Raw genomic sequence first — 22,751 nt, forward strand, 5'->3', positions numbered from 1 at the left:
GCAATAAGATCAATGAAATCAGGAGACAGTGCTCTAAGCCTCAGTATCAGACGTCTGTTTACGTTCTTATTTCAAAGGTTTGAGCACATAATTCAGATTAACAGTACAGTGCAACAGTGAGAGAGAGCTTATTTGTCCAAAGTGCCATTTTTGAAATGAGAAGTTAAACAAGAATCTTGTCTGCTGTCTTCATTTAGAAAATATAAAAGGACCCATAATGCCCATATCAAAGAAGAGCATGAGGTTGTCCTAGCATCTTGGCCAATATTTGTTCCTTCAGCCACTACCATGAAAACATTAACTGGTCATTATTGCATTCCAGTTTAGGGGATCTTGCTGCTGGGTTTCATAAGTTACTACCAAGATCATATTTTAAAAAGAGCTTAATTGTGCAAATGCTGAGGACATCCTGCAAGATGCTATATAATTAAAAGTCTTCTGGTCCTTTAATGGTTGTTTGGTGATGTACATTTGTGAATTATGTAACACGCCACATGAGCTTGAGAATAAAAAAAATTGTCCAACTTGAGTTCGCAGTGAGGAAGTCAGTACATAAATATAGTGTGAGAGTGTGTGCATTTTTTCTGCTGCTACCAACTGAGACCAATAAGCTGCATTTCTGGTTCGGGCCAGGCAGAAGAATAATTAAAGCCTCCAAACCTTCCTTAGCTGGTATTTTTACAAGTTTGCCTAGAAGAGAGTCCAGCATAATTCTGGATATAGGTGTGGGCATAGCTCTTTCCAAAATAAAAATATAAATATTTGGGAAGTAAGGAGAAAAAGAGTTCTCACTTTTGAAATATTTAACCTGAAGGCGATTGGGTTTGCAAAGGCTTCAGTGGTTTACCAGATCCTGAGTACTTTCCAAACCAGGCTTGATATTGCACGATTTACAGTGCATGCAATGTATAATCAGAATGCTGTAAGGCTACCACTTTAAGGACGGTGGGGGTCACAGACCACTTTGCTCCACAGACCCCACTTTGGACTCATATGATCCATTGACAATGCTCTTCACATTGATGTTAACCTTTAAATATTAAGGCACCTTTAACTTTTGGGTAGTGTTTAAGTTCAAAATGATTATCCCTCTTTACTGATGTTCAGAAATGATCCAAAACTGAAATAAAACAGCAATCGATCTCCTAAACAAGTAAACTAAAACAGAAGCGATGAGCTTCACATGTCTCATGTAAATATCAATCACACAAACTGATATGATTTAATATGACAGCACTAGGAGAACTGAAGTCACCACAGAGCATGGCAGTGTGATGGCACAGTTAACAACTTGATTTAAATATTTATTTAATAAAACGATGGGGGAGTATTGTCAATTAACGGGCTTCTGTCCTTGATGGAGAAATTCATCAAAAATTTCCTTAGCATCTTCCAAACCCACAATCACTTCCATCAAGAAGGACAAGGGAAGAAAATATATGGGAACACCGCCACCTGCAAATTCTCTTCCAAGCCAGTCACCATCCTGGCTTATAAATGTATCACCATTTCTTCGCTGTTGCTGGGTCAAAATCATGGAATTCCCTCCCTACTGGCATTGTGGATCAACCCACGGCACGTGGACTGCAGCATGCAAGAAGGTGGCTCACTTTCTTGAGGGCAAGTTGGGATGAGCAACAAAAGCTGGTCGGCCAGCGACACCTACATCGCATGTGTGAATAAAACAATACATTGCAGGGCGAGAAAATCTCTTTTAGTAGCTCCATTCAGTAATTACTTCATGAAAACAAGATTGTATACCACAAAGATTAAAAACATGTAGAACATTGATAAGCAATGATGCCTTGCACTTTATTATTGGAACAGAAGGGAACAAGATCTAGATTTTCAAATACTCAAACTTGCAATTTATAATTTATAATAGATTCCTTGAACTCCAATATATTTGCTCTATGCCATCAAAATTACCTTTACATTCAACGAAATGTATTTTTTCTGTTTACTGACTCCTCATACCACATCTTTGAAGGCACTGCGCCTGAAAGAAAAGCTTTACAAAAGTGCGGTATGAACAAGTACAGGCATGAAGATGAGCCCATTACTTCTGTTTACTTATTTGACCCACCCAGTTTCCTGTCTTGAAGCTTGCATAGTTACAGCATTGCTCTCCCAAGTTTGGCTTTTGTTATTATACTTCTGCAGAAAATCACCAGCACCCAATTCTTTTGTGACACAGAATTGATAACATAAAGGTAATTAAACACACCTAGATACAGAATTCGTACAGCGAAGGGGACATAGTGCACACTGAGCTAGGTAACAGGGCTGTCACATACATTTATATTACACTCAGCTGCAAAGGCTCCACATTCAGATACTTCTTCACTAAACTACCATAGCTTTCTAATTATTTTACCTCCTCCAAGATGCTTAATAAAACTATCTTTTGACCAAGCATTTGGTTTTTCACCCCACTAACCACTTACAGAACTCTGTATGAAACTTTGCATTGGAATGGTCCTAAAACCATTGCTTTTCTTTGATGGGATGAGGACATCGTTGTCCAGGCCAGCATTTGTTATCCATCTCTACACATCCTTGAACAGAATGGCTTGATAGGCCATTTCAGACGACAATCAAAAGAAGCGCAGATGCTGTAAATCAGGAACAAAAACAGAAGCTGCTGGAAAAGCTAAGCAGGTCTGGCAGCATCCGTGAAGAAAAATCAATGTTAACATTTCGGATCCAGTGACATATTCTGAGGAAGGGTTTTCATTTCAATTGAGTGTCAGCTACATTATTATAGTAATAACCTGGTCATATGCAGGCAAGACAAGGTAAGGTGGGAAAATTTCTTTTCTAATAGGACATTAGGAAACCCACACAGAGAGAGGGAGAATGTATAAACTTCACACAGTCACTGAAGGGTGGAATCAAACCCGGGTCCCTGGTGCTGTGAGGCAGCAGTGCTAAACACTGATCTATCATGCCAGCTTGTTAACTTTGATCACATCACCTCTTAATTCTCTAAATTCTGGAGAAAACAAGCCTAATTTGTATAATCTTTCCTCCAAACTTAACCCCTGAAGCCTAGGTATCATTCTTGTAAACCTTTGCTGTACTCAATACATCTTTCCTAAGCTGCAGTGCCCAGATGTGCTCACAATACTCCAAACGGGGTTTAAGCAGAGTTTTGTATAACCGCAGCATAACATCTGCATTGTTCTACTTCAGCCCTCTCACGGCCAGTATTCTATTAGCTTTCTTGATTATTTTCCATACCTGTTTGTGACATTTTAATGATCTCTGCACCTGAACATCTAAGAGTCTCTGAATATCAATTGTATTTAATTTCACACTACTTAGAAAATACCCATTTGTCCGAAATGAATAACTTCATGCTTGCTTATTTTGTTGCAATCTAACACCAAAATTGATCAAAACAATTATGTAGAATGCGAGGTTAGTAGAAAAACAATGGCTGAGAACGCTGGGAATCTCAGAAAGTGCTGGAAATGCTCAGCAGGCCAGACAGTATCTGTGGACAGAGAAATAGAGCAAATGTTTCAGACTGAGCATCTTTCTTCAGGTCTACTGAAAGGGCATAAGACAGAATTGAGTCTAATTTTTAATTGGAAATAATAGTTAAATTTCATGAAAACTGATGAATAATGTGTCACAAAGCTACACGATGGGCCAGAGATCTCCAAATAAACAGAAGTTCCCATACACTGGCTACTGGCCAATTGCGCAGAACATTGAAACTTCCGATGACATGCCTCACCACTCATGGCCCACAAGGGAAAGATGTTACAATTTAGAACAAAACTTCACCTGCATTGAATGGTTGTCTTGTTGCGTGCAATTTAACATTGGTGTCAACAATCAACAGGAAAGGAGGTGCGCATTTTGTAAGCCTCTTGCTTAATTGTTACTTGGTTTACATCAGGCAGGAAATTCAAGTTTGATGGAGCGATTTCATGGGGTAGTCACTGAAACAGAGTTGTCACTATATAGAATTTGTCTGCTGAGCTTCCTGCATGAAAACTATGACACATGATATGCACTGAGATTATGAAAGGCGCAATAAGTGCAAGTTTGTTTGTTCAGTCTTATCTTGATCCCGACATTAATGGATACATTTTGCGTTCACAGTACAGTATCTCAATTTCTCTCTTTCATTCAGTCTTTTAGAATCAAGGATGTTATATTCCACTCCGAGTTAATGAGCTCTGAACTGACTGACCAATCCAATGTGTGAACTGTAGACTCTGCTACGTATGGGGAAAGTAATACTTATAAGGTTGAGGTTCAGGTTGTTTGGAGATTTGTCTACTCTCTCTCATGCTGCATCCTCCCTTCTCTATGTTCCTGATGAAGTCCCTCGATATGTCCAGTGCCTGCCTAAATGAACCTTTTCCATTTCCAGTGATCACAATCCAGCTTCTCATGCATCGTCAATTTGTTTGATCTTTGCTTTGCATTAACCCCAAGCATTTCCACCCTACTTTTAGGAATCTTCATTGAAGTCACGTTCTGTTTAGAGCAACTGCTGCAGGAATCTGGTTTCAGGAATAAAAATAGCATGCCCTGACCAGTGCAGCAGGTTTTGACTGATGCAGGGTGCATTAGTTTAGGAGAGTATACTTCTGTTTGGCAGGGTCTTCTGCCATTGACTTTAGAGGATCACGTGAAGGCACTGTTGATGGCACATCTCCAGCACTTTGAGTTGTTTGGGCTAGGCTGACCACATCTCTGAAGCATATACGTACATATTGTCATTGAGTGTTCGTAAACCATGACCTAACCCCTCCAGTTTAAGACCCTGGTTCTCAAAAGCTATTTTCCTTGGTCTATTGAAGGCTGTGAGGCACATTGAAGATAAATTTTGTTGTGTATGTTTGCTGTGGTCAAGTGGAGTCAGCTAAAGTGGTCTACATCTTTAAGGCTTCAGATAGGATTTTAGTATATAACAGTATCAAGCTGGTGTCTTTGGGTGTTGCCACTACATGGCCTGACTTTCAGTCCATTCTAACTAGTGGGAATAATATTGGAACATCAGAACCATGGGCTACGGAATTCATTCCGACAGAAAGTGGTTTTTACCAAAAATTGTGAGTTTTCAAGAAAGAGATAGGAATAGCTCTAAGGTGAACAAGGATTATGGGGTAAGGACAGTATTAGGGTATTGAGCTCAATGATTAGCCATGATCATATTGAATGGTAGATCAGAGTCAGGGGGTTGAATCACCTATATCTGTTCCTGTCTTCTAAATTTCTATGTCTTTCCATCCATACTTCCAAAATTCTAATGCTAACAAACAATTTAACAGGCAATGCCCTGGTAAGTTTGTTGATTACCCATTGACAGATAACCTGCCATTCTTCTCCAACCTGTCTTATCTGTGACTCCAGTCCAACACTGATCAGGTTGATTCTTCGCTATGCTTTGAATAGGCCACAAACTTGTTCAGTTGCACCACATTAGGGTAGTGAATGGCACTAGCTTTGCTAGTGGTAGTAAGATCCTGAGAGTAAATTTTGAAATGTAAAGGCAATAGTCTGTTCAATTTACACATTTTTTTTCAATCATGAATTGATTTTGGCATTTCTTCCTGCAGTACAGCAGACACCCTGTGCCTGAAAACCCTGTGTAGGATATATCACCTCCTGCCAGCCAAAGCAGCCATGCTCCGTCCAATGAAGTAGCTGGCAATTAAAGAGAAGGTTATTGGTACTGCCTCCTATTCATCCACTTCAATGGGTCAGGATAGCCAATGTATACAGTTGAATGAAGATCTTTCGGTAGTTATATATCAGTCAAACCTTGGTGAAATAGAATCTATTTCAGAGTCATGGAGTTTTACAGCACAGAAACAGATCCTTAGGTCCAAATCATCCATGCCAATCAGATATCCTAAACTGACCTAGTCCTATTTGCCAGTATTTGGCCTGAATACCTCTAAACCCTTTGTATTAATGTACCCATCCAGATGCCTTTCAAATGTTGTAATTGTACCAGCCTCCCTCACCTCCTCTTGCAGCTCGTTCCATACATGCACCATCCTCTGCGTGAAAAACTTGCCTCATGGTTCTTTTAAAATATTTTCACTCTCACCTTAACCTATATGCTTTGGTTTTGGATACCCTTATCCTAGGGAAAAGGCCTTGGCTATTCACCCTATCCATGCCCCTCATGATTTTAAAAATCTCTACAAGGTCACCCCTGAGCCTCCAACACCCCAAGGAAAGGAGCAGCAGCTTTTTCAGCCTGTTCCTATAGCTCCAACCCCAGCAATACCCTTGCAGGTCTTTTTTGCACCCTTTCAAGTTGAACAACATCCTTCCTGCCACAGGGGTGCCAGAATTGAACATTGTATTCCAAAAGTGACCTAACCAATGTCCTCTGCAGCCACAATGTGGCATCCCAACTCCGATCTTCAATGCATTGACCAATAAAGGCAATTGTAACAAACACTTTCTTCACTCTCCTATCTACATGAGATTCCATTTTCAAGGAATATGAACCTCCAGTCCAATGTCTCTTAGTTTGGCAACACTCCTCAAGACCCTACCTTTAAGTGTGTAACTCCAGCCCTAATTTACCTTACCAAAATGCAGCATCTCACATTTATCTAAATTAAACTCTATCTGTCACTCCTCAGCCCATCAGCCCATCGGATCAAGATCCCACTGTACTCTGAGATATGATGAATACTCCTGGGTAATTTGAACATGGTCTATTTGCCAAATGTGTGTAATCATAACTCCCTAAACTGTGGGAATTTAGCCAGCGGAGGGGATGTGAGAAAATTTTCATCCTCATCTCTATGAAGACACATGAGTACCAGCCCTGATACAGATGGCATTTGTCACCTGGGAAATGCATGTATGGAAATAAGAGCGAGAGATTCTATTTCACCAATGGATCCTTGCATAGAGTCGAAAGTTAAGAACCTAATATAAAGTTTTGGCAAACATCTGTAGCTCAGGTTGCGGATTAGGTTATTGACTTGCTTGCAAGCTGGCTTGTTCTTGTTCAGATGTTTCATCACCATGCTAGGTGACATCATCAGTTGAGCCACTGACCAAGCGATGTTATTCTAATCTGCTTGGAATTTATACTGTCTGGACCGTTATGGTGAGTAGCATCATTTCTAGCTTTGGTCTGTTTGTGTTTGTGTATGGGATAGAGAACCATGCCTCTAGGAATTCCCATTCGTGTCCATGTTTGGCTTGGGCTACTATGGTTACCTTGTCCCAGTTAAACTGATAGCCTTCTTGGCTTTAATTGCTGTTGTTCCTTTGCTTGTCTACATAGTCGACTTGGAAAGGAATCTTTTTGTTTTCTGGAAGTTTGCAAAATGTTAGGGAAAGCTAGCCATGTAAGTCTGATCTTCTTGAAGTGTGTGTTCAGTCAAGTTCAGGAAGTTAATCCTGTGCCTGTAAATCCCTTGTAGGGTGTGTCTGTCCCTACAGAATGCCAGTTGATTCAGGAGGAGTTTGTTGCTGCTTCTGCTGGTGCTAGCTCCCGTTCTTCCACTTCAAAGGCTTGGAATGGATCCATGTATACAGCTGACATCCAGCTTTAATGTTGGCAACTGGAAAATGCATGTAGAATCATAGAATCCCCACAGTGTGGAAACAGGCCATTCAGTTCACACTGTCTCTCTGCAGGGCTACCCACCCAGAACCATCCCTCTACACTATCCCTGTAACCCTACATTTCCAGTGACTAATGCACCTAACCTACACATCCCTGAGCACTATGGCCAACTCAGCGTGGCCGATCCACTAAATTTGCACATCTTTCGACTCTGGGAGGAAACCGGAGCATCAGGAGGAAACTCACGGAAACACGGGGAGAACGTGCAAACTCCACACAGAAATTCGCCCAAGGTTGGAATGAAACCTGCGTCCTCGGAGCTGTGAAGGTGGCACCGTTAACCACTGAGTCACACATCAAAGTAAAAACTCCAATGGAATAGAAGTGAATTCCAACATATTGGAAATCAATTCCAACACAGTGAGGGTACTCTTTCAGAACACATCCAATCAACAAAGCCTTTCATTAAGCCAGGGACAGGCTGATCTATTCAGTATTTAAGGCCCTTCTTGCCTGTCAATTGTTTAGTCCCGACAATCCACACGGTTCCCTTAGCTTTCCCATTTGGCAAATGCCAGGAAGCCCAGAATTACCATAAGCTCTTTTGTGACACAGTTATCCTATCACACATGTTTGGATTAAATGCAAAAATCAGTGGGTTTCTGCCAGTTTCCCAACACAGGCACAGTTTCTGGTGTTAGAACTTAGACATCTACATAGAAAGCTACCCATCCTGGCAGGCTAAAGACATCTATTACAATTACTTGCTTTCAACACTACTAAACCTGACCTGTGCTTTATGTTTCTACCCGATGGAAGCCAACTATTGACAAGATTCCTGTCTGATATATGCCATCTGATCAAAAGAAATGTTTTTTTTTATTCTTGATCTCTTTAAATTATCACACACCTTTGCTGGCCCAAAATAACTAAGTGATTGGCTGACTGTTAATATTGGAAAGCGGCCGAGTAGTATCTTCTTGGAGAAAAAAGCAGTGGTGTCATTTGATTGAAGTATTTCCTCTGCAATTGGAATTCTAACATTCTCTCTGCTTTTTATTTTCCATACAGCTGCGCTGTCATACTCAAAGTTTGCCCCACCCAGAACTCCAAGTCAGGACAGCCCCAAATAAACCAATCTCTTCTCAGAGGGAGGTCTTACACACAGCCACATAAGATCGAAAGTTTGACAGACCTTTCAAAGTTGAACTGTCGGAGCAAAACGTGTGGTGCTTCTGCAGGTATGTTTTTCCTCATATATCAAAGTATATTTTAAATGTTTCAAACCAACTAAACAAAAACCCACACTGTAAATGTTGAAATATGAGCTTTCACAACTCAAATTTGTGGATTGGTCTTTTGCTAAAAAGCTGAAGCAGCTTGAGGTTATACTGTTCTTTCTCAAGAAAATAGTGCAATCTATACAAAGTTTAATTATTTGTTTAAATGAGGGTGCATGACTGATACATTGATTCAGCACCCATTGTTTAAATTCAAAAAAATGAAGTCGTCTGGATTGTGAGATTCTGTAAACATAAAGTCACAGTGGCAGGGTTTGCTTCTGTACTTGTTCCTTTCCAAGGAATCATTTCAAATGCATTTGAAAGATTACATATGTAAGCAAGAAAAGCTAAATGCACTTTAGATGGTGTATGATGTCTGTGGAATAAAAACTAGAAACTTGAAATCATTAGTCCCATTAGAAAGTGAACGTGTTATGCATGTATTGAACTTTTATTGTTCAGAGTCAAAGTTTAGCCAGAGACAAACTCTCATTTATAAAGCCATTGGAATGAATTATTGTCAATCAAAATATTCTTATGATTAAATCTGGAATGCTGTCATATGAGTTCGCCTTTAAGTTGTATAAGAGTTTTGTTGGGTCTCAAGAAAGTGATCCCTATTCGGATATCAACAATGACTAGTTTAAAGGATTTCTTGGATGAGTAACCTATCATGTCATTGTGTGCCCACATACTTATGGTCTTTCCTTTTATCAAGCCTGCAGCTCTGACTAATTTTTTCTCCAGGCATACCAGGAAATGATTTGGTTGGATTTTTGCCGAAGGCACTCAGATGTGTTTTTAAAAAGTGTGTTTCAAGTTAGTCTTACGTTGCTGTTTGCCAGAGGGCACAGCAAACTGTGAAGCAGAATTCAGGAGACTGTCAGAGGACATGCACAGCCTCGGGAAATGGTCTGATATGTGGCACACTCATTTAAACAAACATGCAAGGTGATGGCCTCATGGGTATTATCATTGGGCTGTAACCCAGAGACACAGACAATGTTCAGGAGACCTGGGTTTTGAATCCTGCCACAGCAGATGGCGGAATTTGAATTTGATAAAACATATGGAACTAAGAGTCTAATGATGACCATGAGTCGATTGTCAGGAGAAACTCATCTGGTTCACTAATGGTCCTTTAGGGAGGAAACTACCATTCTCAACTGGCCTGACCTACATGTGACTCCAGACCCATAGCAATGTGGTTGACTCTGAACTAAATTAGGGCTGGGCAATAAGTGCTGCCTAGCCAGAGATGCCCTCATCCTGTTAATGAATAGAAGGAAATCCAATTCAATACAGGAGTATCTACTCTTGCAGAGAACTTGGATTAAAATGTCCATTAAATAATAATTTGGTGATGACACAAAAATAGGTGGCATTGCAGACCTGGTAGCATAAAATTATGAAAGGATATTGATAAACTAAGTGAATAGGCAAAATGATGACGTTCAATGCAAACATTTTGGACTGATAAAGGATAGATCATGGTGCTTTCTAGATGGTATGAAGTTAAATAGAATGGGTTTCCAAAGAGACTTGGTGTTTCATGTGCATAGATCTTTAAAATATCACAAACAATGCAGAAAATAATCATAGAAGCTAATGAATGTTAGCTTTATATCTTGGAGTACAAGGGTGCAGAATTTATGTTACAGTTATACAAAATCCTTGGAATACTATGAGCAGATCTGGGGTCCATACCTTATGAATGATATATTGGCCTTGGAGGGAGTAGAATGCAGGTTTAAAGAATGATACCTGGACTTCAGGCATTACGTCATGAGGAAATATTATCCAAATTAGGCTGGTTTTCTCTTGAATATAAAAGTTTAAGGGGTGACCTGGTTGAACTCCTCAGATATTAAATGTAAGAGAGAAGGTAAATAAGGATAAACTATATCCACTGGTTATGGATTCTAGAACCAGGAGGCATAGTCTAAGAATTAGGGCCAGAATTTTGGGAAAGACATTAGAATGCACTAATGTTAGGTGAGATAGCAGAGTCAACAGCCCAGAATCCCTAACATTAACTGTGCTTCTCTCTCAGACCTGCTGCGTTTCTCCAGCAATATCTAATTTTTCAGCATTTGCAGTTCTTTGCTTTTAATTTAATGGATGTATTTTTGTATGGGGCGAAGGTAGTAAGGGATATGGGCCAAATGCAGATATAGACAAGCCACAGGGCAGCCATGATCTCATTGAATGGTGGATCAGGCTTGAGGGGCTATAAAGAAAAAGAAAAATGTATGTGTAGAGACACCAGAGGCAGCATTTTCTCAGTCCCTGAGCAATGTAGGCAACAGCGAGAAATCTGGGAGAATTACGCGAGGCGCCCGGCCTTTCCCAACATCTGGAAGACGAAGTCACATTTTCCAGCCGAATGGTGGGATGGGCTTCTCACTTGAGAATGCCAAAAAGTCTATGAACAGGACTTATTGCTCTTTATCACCCTCATAACCATTGAAGTTAGCCTTATTAACATGCAGTTTGTTATTTGACTAGATGTTGGATAGAAACAACACACTAAGATTTCCTAATGTGAAAGTCAATGTGAGTACCTGCTCAGTGTTTGTTCACTCAGACAGTCACCATGGACACCAATGTCTCAGGGGATGCTCTATGGGGAGTGACTGCATGCATGCCATGCCCACAGACATTAGCATTGAATATGTACCAGCCTTACCGTAACCTTATGACCCATCTCTGACCTGCTGATAGTTGTAATTTGGAGTGTACCAGCACTCTGCATTGCAATGTTCCAGTATGGCAGGCTCTCAGCTCATGAATTGGACCAGGTTGCATGTCAGGACTAAACAAAACAAAGATCTGTGGAGGCTGGAAAATTGAAGCAAGACCAGAAATTGCTGGAGAAACTCAGCCGGTCTGACATCATCTGTGAAGAGAAATGCAATGAATATTTTGAGACCAGGGACCCTTTTTCAGGCCCTTCTTGTAGAAATCATGACAAAGCCAAGAGTGTCAAATTTCAAACAATCACAACAATTTATACCACACCAGAAAGGATGCTGATTTATTTTCAAATTGACTTTGATTCTCAGAGATTTTGCCAGGGAAAAAGCAATGGGTAACTTATAAGCTCCCCAAGCTCCAGGGCAATTTGGAACCATTCCTTATTTGCAGAGAACAAATCCCGGCATATGAATACATACTAGTGGTCACATTTTAAAAAAAACTTGAATATGCTTAACCCATGGAACTATGTTCAGTAATTGTAATAAGATCAACCAGGTGGATCTCACAGAATATGAACTCCCTATTTGCAGCTGATAATCTGGTTCAATCAGGGAGCCCTGGCTGACAGATATAAACAGGATTGTCAGGCATCCTGTTCACTGAGAACTGACTCTGAGGGAGCTGGACCAGTGGCAAAGGCTTTCCATATGTAAATAAAGACAGAGTTGGTGATGGGGTACTGGCCTCTATGGAGTTATTTGACTATGAACCAATTAGAAGCTTGGAAGTGTGATTAGGCTAAATAACATTTCCATCAGACCATTAGATAAGGGAGAAGAATTAGGCTACTTGGCTCATCAAGTCTTTCTGCCATTTGATCTCACCCAATATGCTTCTGAACACCACTCTCCTGCCTTCTGCCCATAATCGTTGACGTCTTTACCAATCAAGAACCTATCTACCTCTGCCTTAAATACACTCAATGACTGGGTTTCCACAGCCCTCTGCGGCAATAAGTTCCATAGATTAACCACTCTTTAGCCAAAGAAATTCTTCATCACCTCAGTTCTAAAAGGCCAGCCCTTCGTTTTGAGTCTACACCCTCAGGCCCTTGTCTCTCCTAATAGTGGAAACATCTTCTCCATGTCCACTTTATCCAGACCTCTCAGTATTTTGTAAGTTTCAATAAGACCCTGCCGTTCCCCCACACCCATCATCTTTCTAAACTCTATTGAGTACAGACCTGGAGTCCTCAACTGCTCCTCATATGAAAAGCTCTTCATCCCTGGTATCATTCTTGTAAACCTTGTATGGATCCCTTCCAAAGCCAACACATCCTCCCATAAATACAGTGCCAAAAATGCATACAATATTGCAAATGCATACAATATTGCAAATTGAGGTGCAGCAATACATTCTTGGTCTTGTATTTAGGCGTTTTCAAGTGGCTCAGCCATAATGGGCCAAATGACCTCACTGTACCATAAATGCATCGAATCTATTCACCTTAACCACATTGTGTTCCAGTGTGTTCCACAGTCTAACCATCCATATGAATAAATTTATTGTTCTGGAATTCCTTATTGAATCTGTGAGTGATTATCTTAAATTTATTCCCCTGAGGTTTTGTCTCCCACAAAGTGAAAATGATTCCTCTAAGTCTTCTTATTCAAACTTCTTAATGAGTCTAAAAATTCAAGTTTAGTCACCCCATTGCCTTCTCCTTTCTAAACAAAACATATACCAAATAACAGATTTTAAAATTGAAACCCCGTGTATCAGTGGGTAAATGGATTGAGACAAAGGATACAATTATCTGCTCTCCCTTGTGGTGAGTGTGGAGGGCATGTAATTAGACGGGACAATGAGGTATCCAAACATTGCCATTTCTCATCTCCACTAGAGTTTAGCCATGGGTCTTCACCAGAATTTAACTTCCATCCCACCACCAACTGAGGCCCTTAAGAGGCCAATTACTGAGGTGATGAAAGTCTCATCCCTCAGCTCTGGTATTAGCCTAATGCATATGTTCTTGCTAAAGCTTTACCACCAAATTGTCACTAGCAGTGGTGGTGGAGAGGGCCTGGCGGTGGAACTCTCAGTTGAGACATTTGACTCCGGATGGAAACGACCCATTGAAGGCTACTGCTTTTGCTGTTGAACCCATCCATCCCTTTTTTACTGTATCCCACACAGGCCCCACCCCGACTAATGCATCTCACTGTACCTCATCCCCACCATCACATTATATACGCTTGGCCTGGGTAATACTGCAACTTTGGGAGCCAGGTGCCTACCTTTCCAGCAGCAACATTGGCAGCCAACAATTGACTCCAATTAGTAGGCAAGACTTTTGCTCTCAGGGTAGTGATTCCAGGTAAAGCCTGGAAGTGACCTCTTCATCACCTAATTGTCGTGTAGTTCCCTGGGCCTCCCCAAAACGAGGCAGCATGAGTCTCTCACTGGCTTTCCACCAAGATCCCACCCTACCCCCATACTTCAATAAGATTCCACCCAATGTTTATAGGCAATGTGGGGCCAGTAATAACAGTACGTCAGATCTTACTGATGCCTTGTCAACTATTGCTTACATTTTGATTAAAAAAATCAATATTAATGTAGAAATCAAGGCCACACCAGAATCAAACTGCCAGTCATTCTGATGATTATATTTCCTCTTAAGCAATATTTTCCAAGTGTGTTTCTTCCTTATCCAACTCAGCAGATTGACCCCAGTAGCTCGATTAATCAGTTTTCAGCCAAAGATTTTTATATTGTTTGAAGAGGGCTCCCTGTTTCCTGTGGTGAAGTCAACTTTTAAAAGAAATAAAACACCATTAGTTCCAAGAGGTGTCATCTTCTTTTCAGTTATTACACGTGGTTTAAATAATTCCTATAAATCAAGTATGTTCCTGTTGCTGGATAGACTCCTTAAAAATGTAATTATTCCTCAAGGAATTCCAGCAGATTAATGAGGTAGACCATAATATCTCAGTCCACAATGACTTCAAACGTTTTTGTGACTGTCCAGTAAAATACCTTTCAAAATTTATTGTGACTATATTATTACACCATGTGCAAATCGAGATGCATGTCTTACTCTTTAAGGTAAGTCTAGGCTCTGAAGCCAATGGAATTCAAAATCAGAAGGGATAGAACATGGGCTACTGATTTACCATTACTTACTTTGCATTATTAGAAGTCAAAATCCACCTAAACAGCTATTGATGGAGTTGCTACCAATACTGATCTCAGCACCACTTAATTTGCCCTTTGGTTTCATAGAAATCACATCCCAAGATGCACAAACCCAAGGTTGGAATTGAACCTAGGTCCCTGGCTCTATAGAGCAGTAGTCCTAACCACTGAGCTACTGCGGCACCTATGTTATAATGAGAGTGAATTGCCAGTTAAAAAAACAGAGCTTTTGTGATGCAGCCCAATATTTAAGCAATGACTGTCATGGGGCACCTTGTAAATTCCAGGACAGCCAAACGTTACACTCAGCAGCTGCCTTGAAATGTCTTTAAATGTGGCTCTTCCATCACACACAAAATCTTTTACATTTGTGAATATTTCTTAAACTTCTTCAATTAGCAAAGCTCCCACCCTGCTGATGCTAGTTCTGAACTGAATTTAAATATATGTTTATGGGCACTTATAGACTTTTGTGGCGCAGTGGTTTTATTCCTACCTCTGAGGCAGAAGACCTTGAGCTCATGTCCCACTAGTTCCAAAAGTGTGTCATAATACATCTAAACAGGTTGATTAAAAATATCTATTTTTGGGCACTTGGGATAGATTCTTCTTTTCTTTGACTTATCAAAAATAGGGTAGTGTGTTTAACAGGTGGCCAGTCCACTCTGCCAACCTCCTGAAAGTTCTAGTGTACATCTTCACCTGATTACAAACTGCAATTTGATTTGTACTGGATCTGTGTCCAATTAATGTCAGAAATTGGGATTCCGCTGCTATGATGAAATACTGATGTAATGGCTGTCTCTGAAAAGCAGTAAAGAATTGGAAACTTTGGTGACATACTAAAACAGGAACCTTTTCATGTGCACTCCTTCCAGTGGAGAGATACAGAGTCTTAGTGAAGAAAAGCTTTTTAAAACTCAACTTGATGCTACCATATTGCTCCATGAGGTTTGTCAATCACATTCGTACCAGGGCAACCCTGGGAAGACAGCAGCCTTTTAATTGTTTCAATAGACAATAGACAATGGGTGCTGGAGTAGGCCATTCGGCCCTTCGAGCCAGCACCACCATTCATTATGATCATGGCTGACCATCCACAATCAGTATCCTGTTCCTGCCTTATCCCCATGACCCTTGATTCCACATATTATACATGAATTAACACACTTCTTGGGAGACAGTGAGTAGATTAGTCATTGAAAGGATGCAATTTTGTTGAAGCATTGCTAATTTTTAAAATTAACTCATTTGTCGTCATTCTATCTGCAATGGTTTTAAAGTTGATACATATCCAATCATATTTGATTATTCTTTGCTTCCTTTCAGGTATAACTGCAGACCTCCTAACACAATGAATTGGGCTTTTCTTCAAGGCCTGCTCAGTGGGGTGAATAAATACTCCACAGGATTTGGCCGGATATGGTTGTCTGTCCTCTTCCTCTTCCGAGTCTTGGTTTACGTGGTAGCAGCCGAAAGAGTTTGGGGAGACGACCAAAAAGACTTTGAGTGCAATGTCAAGCAACCTGGTTGTGAAAATGTCTGCTTCGATTACTACTTTCCTGTCTCCCACATCCGACTGTGGGCTCTGCAGCTCATATTTGTCTCCACTCCATCTCTGCTGGTGGTCATGCATGTAGCTTATAGAGAAGAAAGGGAGAGGAAGAACAGGCTGAGAAATGGGGAGACCTGTCACAGTATTTACAGTGACACAGGCAAAAAGATAGGAGGGCTGTGGTGGACTTACGTTATCAGCCTTGTATTTAAAGCAGGGATTGATAGTGGGTTCCTATACATACTTTACACCATCTATAAAGATTTTGAATTGCCCCGCCTTGTTAAATGCGATTTAGCCCCTTGTCCTAACACTGTGGATTGCTTCATTGCCAGGCCAACTGAGAAAACGATCTTCACTATTTTCATGGTTGTTACTGCAGCCTTGTGTGTTCTTATAAATGTCTGTGAGTTCACATACCTTGTAAGTAAGAGAATTGTGTCCAGTTTCTGTTCCTCAGGCAAGAAAAGGCGGTCAAGTCAATCTACAAGGGGGCCAACCACCTTATTTGAAAAGCCATCCAGTGCAAACTTCAATCCAGAAGATAAGTCAGTTGCTGGAAATCAAAGTCCAAATGTTATCATTCATTTGAATTCCTGAAGATTCCAAGTCAAAAGTTATTTCCATTTGAATGTGCAGAAATATTTGAACTAATTATGTACGGCAACTTCTTGCAAAATATTTTTGTCCATCTAATGAATACCAGAACTGAACAAGCAATCCTCAAGCTGGCGCCATCTTTTATGACAATAATGCTGCCTTATCACAATATAAGTCACTTTTAGAAGGTCTTCACATTATCCAGTTCATCTCCAGTCCCTGCTGCAAAGAATACTGACTTTCTGTGTCGCTGGGCATAATATTTAAGTAGCAGGTAGAGTGATATTACTTTGATGTCAGATTAAATTCAATCTGGCCTTATTTTCTTTTCATCAGTCGATCCATGCGAGCTGATGAGCATTCCAATAGCAAGGTTCATAAATAAAACTATAGGATGTTGAGGAGAGTAAGAAGGAAGATTATACAAAATCTTTTCAGTTAAGAGAGAAGTTTAAGGGACAGAGTTATAAGTGAAGTAAAATGAAGCAACCATACAATGGAATTAAGAGACACATGCAAAGCATTGACCACCTCCAACAACGAAGAATCTAAGAATCTAACCAACATGCCTTGACGCATATTATCATCATTGAACTCTCCAACATTCTTGGGAGGGTTGTTAGCATGGACTAGAAACTCACCTGGATCAATCTCATAAATGACGTGGTTACAAAAGCAGGCCAAATGCTGGAAGTTCAGAATACAATCTGTCTCCTCCATGATAGCATGCTATAACATTACTGGGCAATGTCTCCAGAACACAGCAATTCCTCCATCAAAACAAGCATCAAAACTGACTTGCCGTCAATGCTAGTTATGATTTTTCAAACACTAAAGCTGCAGCTCATGACTTGACAGGCCTCCCTGACATCTGTTGACACTGTTACACTGACGGTAAGTTCTTCAACATTACCAGTTAAAGTCAAAGCAAAGATACCACTTCTGTTACAGAATTACAATATACTGCTGATGCTCAAGTTAGTTCTCACCCTTAAGAACCATTTCAGCAGCTTGTTAATGTATATACTAAAATCTAGAAGAGCATGGAACTTTGGGAAGACCAAAGGTCCACTACCAATCCACATCAAATTCAACACCTTCAATTAAGATTAAGAACGTGCTGGAAAACTGACCTCACTTCCCATATCTCAGAAGCTTTCTATCCCACGAAGCGAATGTTGATGAAGAGGGACAGCACTAAATCCATCAGCTAAATGAATCTTTTCAGTATTGTAATAACAGACAAGAAATTAAACTCAGAATCTGTTGCACAGTGGTTCTCCAGTGCTTCTCCACAATGCCACAACTTGGACAATCATAGATGACATTGAAGATCAAGAACAGCACCGTGAACATGGTTTTCACAACAAAATCCTGCAAAACTGAGATTATCAAAACTTTTAGTACAGCTCCTGATTGTTAAGAAGCACTCTCTGAGCATTTCACTGTTACGTGTTCTTTTATTGATGTTTCAAGATATTAACATGGGCAGAACATGAATATACATCTTCCAATCCAAAGCCCCAACCCCATGTCCTAAAGCTTTGTGAGGCAACTTCTCGGCAGCTGGTTGTGTTATTCAATCTGAATCCAATAGTAAATTTTAGATTTCTTTTACAGTGCCAAACTGTTTCCAGCTCTTGGTGTCATTTGACATTGCAAATTGAATGCATATGCTGCTACTCACAAATCAAAAACACCCGTATTTTTCTTGATCTAGGTCAAGCTTGTTTGCTATTGACTCACCCCTAGCAATTACTCACCACTTATCATCATACTTGGGAGCGTAACACTGCATTAAAGTCAATTGTTGTAACTCATCTTGTCGGCAAACACCTTCCATTAAGATTAAACAAGTCAGCACTGAACAGAACATTTACCACTAGTTAGACCACTGGGCATATATATGCACTGAACCTTTAGAACTATGTGGTGCTATAACAGAAATATTTAGTAACATGAACAAATGGAGAAAGATAGGATCAGACTGTGTGGACTCAAGAATGTGGGACCATTGGCACAGGATTAAACTCAAGAGGCTTAGAGCATAAAACAGGAGAAATTCTCAAGTCTTTGGAGTTGATATCCAAGATTCTTGTTCATGGCAGAGATTGTATCAAAATTAAAGATTAACATAAATAGGTGGATGAAGGAAAAGGGATTGAAGAATATTGAAACAGGGTGAGCAAATTAATACATAGCATTCAGTAAATAGAACTACTTACTTGCATGGAGGGTAATTGCTGACATGGACTTGTCCCCATGCTGTAAATTTTTAAACTACTTCAATGCATTGTATTTGTAGCTATATGCTCAATTTGCTTGGGATTCTTCAGGATTACTTACAAATATTAATACAAGTCATGAAATAATGCATTATAAAATAGTATGGATCAGTAATACTTGGTTTTACATTTTATTCCATCATTTATAGAATGTAATACCAAATAGTTCTGTCAAAAAGTTGGAACATACTAGATCAATAAAACATTTCATTGATTACAAATTTTGAATAGTGCTTTATTTGCTACCGTGATAACCCATAATGGTTCACCATACAGCACATGTACTAGAAATTTGTATCTTGTATCTTATATATCCCCATGTGTTTTATATATATGCATAACATGCATGTGCCACCGGTAGTAATGCAGTCCCTTTTAGCACAGACATTCATTGTATTGGGGGGAATAAAGCAACTTTGCTCAAGGGTCTTATGATCCAATATGCAATGAAATGTCTGAAGAATATGGCAAAGTCTTTCCAAGTTGCAATAAAATAAAATCTCCATTGAATATTATTCTGGCGTCAACTTCCTGATTTTCGAGCTTTTATTGAGATCCATCCTTTAGAAAAAAAGATTAACCTTTTATTGAAGTGAATTGTGCTAAAATCTGTTTAAAAACAGGGGTTTTGTTTGAAACCCTTTCAGAAGCCTCGAATTTGCATGAGACTATTACAATGATTAATACTTTATATAAGTGTGAACTTTTCAACGTGAACAGGAATGTTCAATTCACCTTACCCACAATAAATAATGGGGATATATTCTTTGGGCAATTAGTTTCTTTGTCAACCACAAAGAATGGTATTTTTGCACATTAACAGGGACACTCTCTCTGGGTAAAAAAGCATGCAAAATTACTGTAATCATTTCAGCAAAATACTAACAGTTCAAAGATTGGTAAAGATTTCATTTCACAGAGGTTTAATTATGTTCACTGAAATATGATGGCTTGCAGGGAAATGTTTTGAATAGGCTTGCTCCAACCTGTTGCAGGAACTGAACCTGAGCTAAAAAAAAACCCTTTAAATGGTGTATTCTTCCTTTGTTTACTGTACTCGAAAATGACTTAATTTATTAAAAATGTCAATCTTTTTCAAAACTTTGTGTCATGATATTTTGTGTATGCTGCATTAAAGACTCAAGATTTATATATGTCTTATTATAACTATGTAATGAACCAGCCAGAATTTTAAACTGGGCTGATATTAAAGCTGTGAGTAAAAAGGGATCAGTATTTCAGGGTTTTGTAAATCCCGTCCACATAGACAACACAAGTTGGCACAAAGTCATTGTACAGCCAAATTAACTTAAAAAACCCCTTCACTACATTGCAATTTACAGATGTTTATATTCCAGTGACAAGTTGAAGGACAAAATCTGAAATTAATCATTGACTTTTTTTCCCACTAAGAGACAATTGCTACTAATTATGTGGCACTGACCTATCATAGGTCAATATAATTCGTCAACATTGAATCAGATTTTTACCTGGTTTTCTGGACTTGCACGTCACTTGCCAAGAATGAATATGACTGAATGATGTAGGCACTGGTGAGTCAGTTGAGAAAGTACGGTGAGATCAGTAAATCAGTAAAGTATGGTGAGATTGAGAAAGATAATATTTAATTTTGTACGCAAGATTCAAACAACACGACAGGAATCTTGCAAGTGAGTGACAAGAAATACACTTGCATGCATTAACTTATCCTTATTACCTCTTTTCGCCTCATTTGTTTGCAGTTTGTTAATATCTCAAGCAAGGGAGAAAAACTAGACAGTGACAATTCTCAACATCAAAGTTACCTGTTGACTAGTAGAACCAGCTTGCCACGTGCTTCTATGTCTTGGACTCCAACATAGAATCCCTACAGTGTGGAACCAGGTCATTTGATCCACTGAGTCCACACTGACCCTCCAAAGAGTATCTTACTCAGATCCAAGACATCCCTCTAATCCTGCATTTCCCATGGCCAATACACCTAGCCATCACACCCTTGGACACTGTGAGCAATTTAGCATGGACAATTCACCTAAAATGCACATGTTTGGGATAGGGGAGGAAACTGGAGCACCCAGAGGAAATGCACAAACAGAGGAAGAATATGCAAACTCCACACAGACAGTGACCCAAAGGGGGAAATCGAACTCAAGTCCCTAGTGCTGTGAGACAGCAGTACCAACCATTGAGTCAACATGCCACCCTACATCTCAGGACATGATCTACAGCAGCAATGCTTGTACCGCCATCTATGAAGTTTACCGTCAGGCATGCACAAGCCTCATCACATCAAGGCATTACTTTGGCTCACTTAGAATATAGTTTTCCACTTCAACGCTGTGCCTTAGAGGGAACTGACTCCTTGCTTTGCAAAGGTCACTACCAGGCCACTTTGTGCACAAGAGCAGGCACCATCTGATAGACTGGAGCAAGATTCATCTCAAAGCTCTTTGATTTCATTTTTAGCATCAATTCGGTCTCTCCGATTTAAATGTTGCGGCAACTCTGACTTGCCTTGCCTTCCTTTTTTCACACATTGCTGTTTCGTTCAGAAACATATAGCCCCACAGACTTTCCATCTTGACCTGCTTCTTAATGCAGACACAAACCCTAGCAGCTTTCATGTTTGTTGGCAGTGATTAGTCACGGACATGTGCTGCACCGAACTATGCCTTGTCAATGGCACACTGACAGCCTATGCCAGAAACTCACATAGCAAACACACTGCACGTGCTTCAACCAAATGACTATGTCTCAAAGTGCAAGGGGGGTAGCTCTCAGTCAAGTCAAGTGGGATTGTCATTCAAGTTATACCTGCACTGTAAGTGAAGGGTATTAGCCAATATCATTCCAACAGTTAGTTGGGCACTTGAGACCGATAGGATTGAGGCTTTCATATCATTATAGTCTGAGGAATGGGCCATGGTCAGTCCTGCATGTCTAGTGCAGCGAGATAGGAGATACATGATATGTCAGTCAGGTGCTGCACAAAGATTAGTCAGGAGTCTAATCACTCAGGATTTCTAAGTTGGTCACACATGTGGGCCTGGTTAGCCCTGAGTAGTAATAAGATCTCAAAGGCAATGAAGGGTGGGCAGTAAGTGCTGGCCCAGGCAGTGCCACTCACGCACCTGAATGAATATATTTTTTTAAAGTTGTGCTATGCTGTGTGTTAAGGAAAGAGTGGCACTCCCTCTGACGGGGTTCCAACACAGCGTGGCAATAAAGACAGGTAGCCTGCATGTCTTGATTCTTAAAGCTGCAGTCACTGGAACTATTAGACAGCCAGGTGATAAGAACATAAGAACAAGGAGCAGGATTGGCCCATTCAGCCCCTCAAGACTGCTCTGCCATTCAATACAATCATAGCTGATCTCATCTTGACCTCAACTCCATTTACCTGCCTGCTCCCCATCCTCCTTCAACACGTTATTATATGAAAATCTGTCCACCTGCTCCTTAAATTTACTCAGTGTTCTAGCATCCACCACACTCTAGGATCATGAATTCCACAGACTCAACCCTTTGGGAGAAATATTTTCTCTTCATCTTTATTTTGAGTT

The 22,751-nt window shown here is 40.1% G+C and overlaps 1 protein-coding gene across 1 annotated transcript; it reads left to right on the forward strand.

Annotated features, from left to right (window-relative positions):
* The first annotated feature begins 8,643 nt into the window (after positions 1 to 8,643).
* On the forward strand, positions 8,644 to 19,703 carry LOC125465145 (gap junction beta-4 protein-like). Its single transcript, XM_048558326.2, has 2 exons — positions 8,644 to 8,808; positions 16,078 to 19,703. The coding sequence occupies exon 2, from the start codon at positions 16,103 to 16,105 to the stop codon at positions 16,901 to 16,903; it is 801 nt and encodes a 266-aa protein (XP_048414283.1). The 5' UTR covers positions 8,644 to 8,808; positions 16,078 to 16,102; the 3' UTR covers positions 16,904 to 19,703.
* Positions 19,704 to 22,751: the final 3,048 nt, after the last annotated feature.

This window comes from Stegostoma tigrinum, chromosome 24 (genome assembly GCF_030684315.1).
Source record: "Stegostoma tigrinum isolate sSteTig4 chromosome 24, sSteTig4.hap1, whole genome shotgun sequence".
In the NCBI taxonomy this organism is placed as follows: Eukaryota; Metazoa; Chordata; class Chondrichthyes; order Orectolobiformes; family Stegostomatidae; genus Stegostoma; species Stegostoma tigrinum.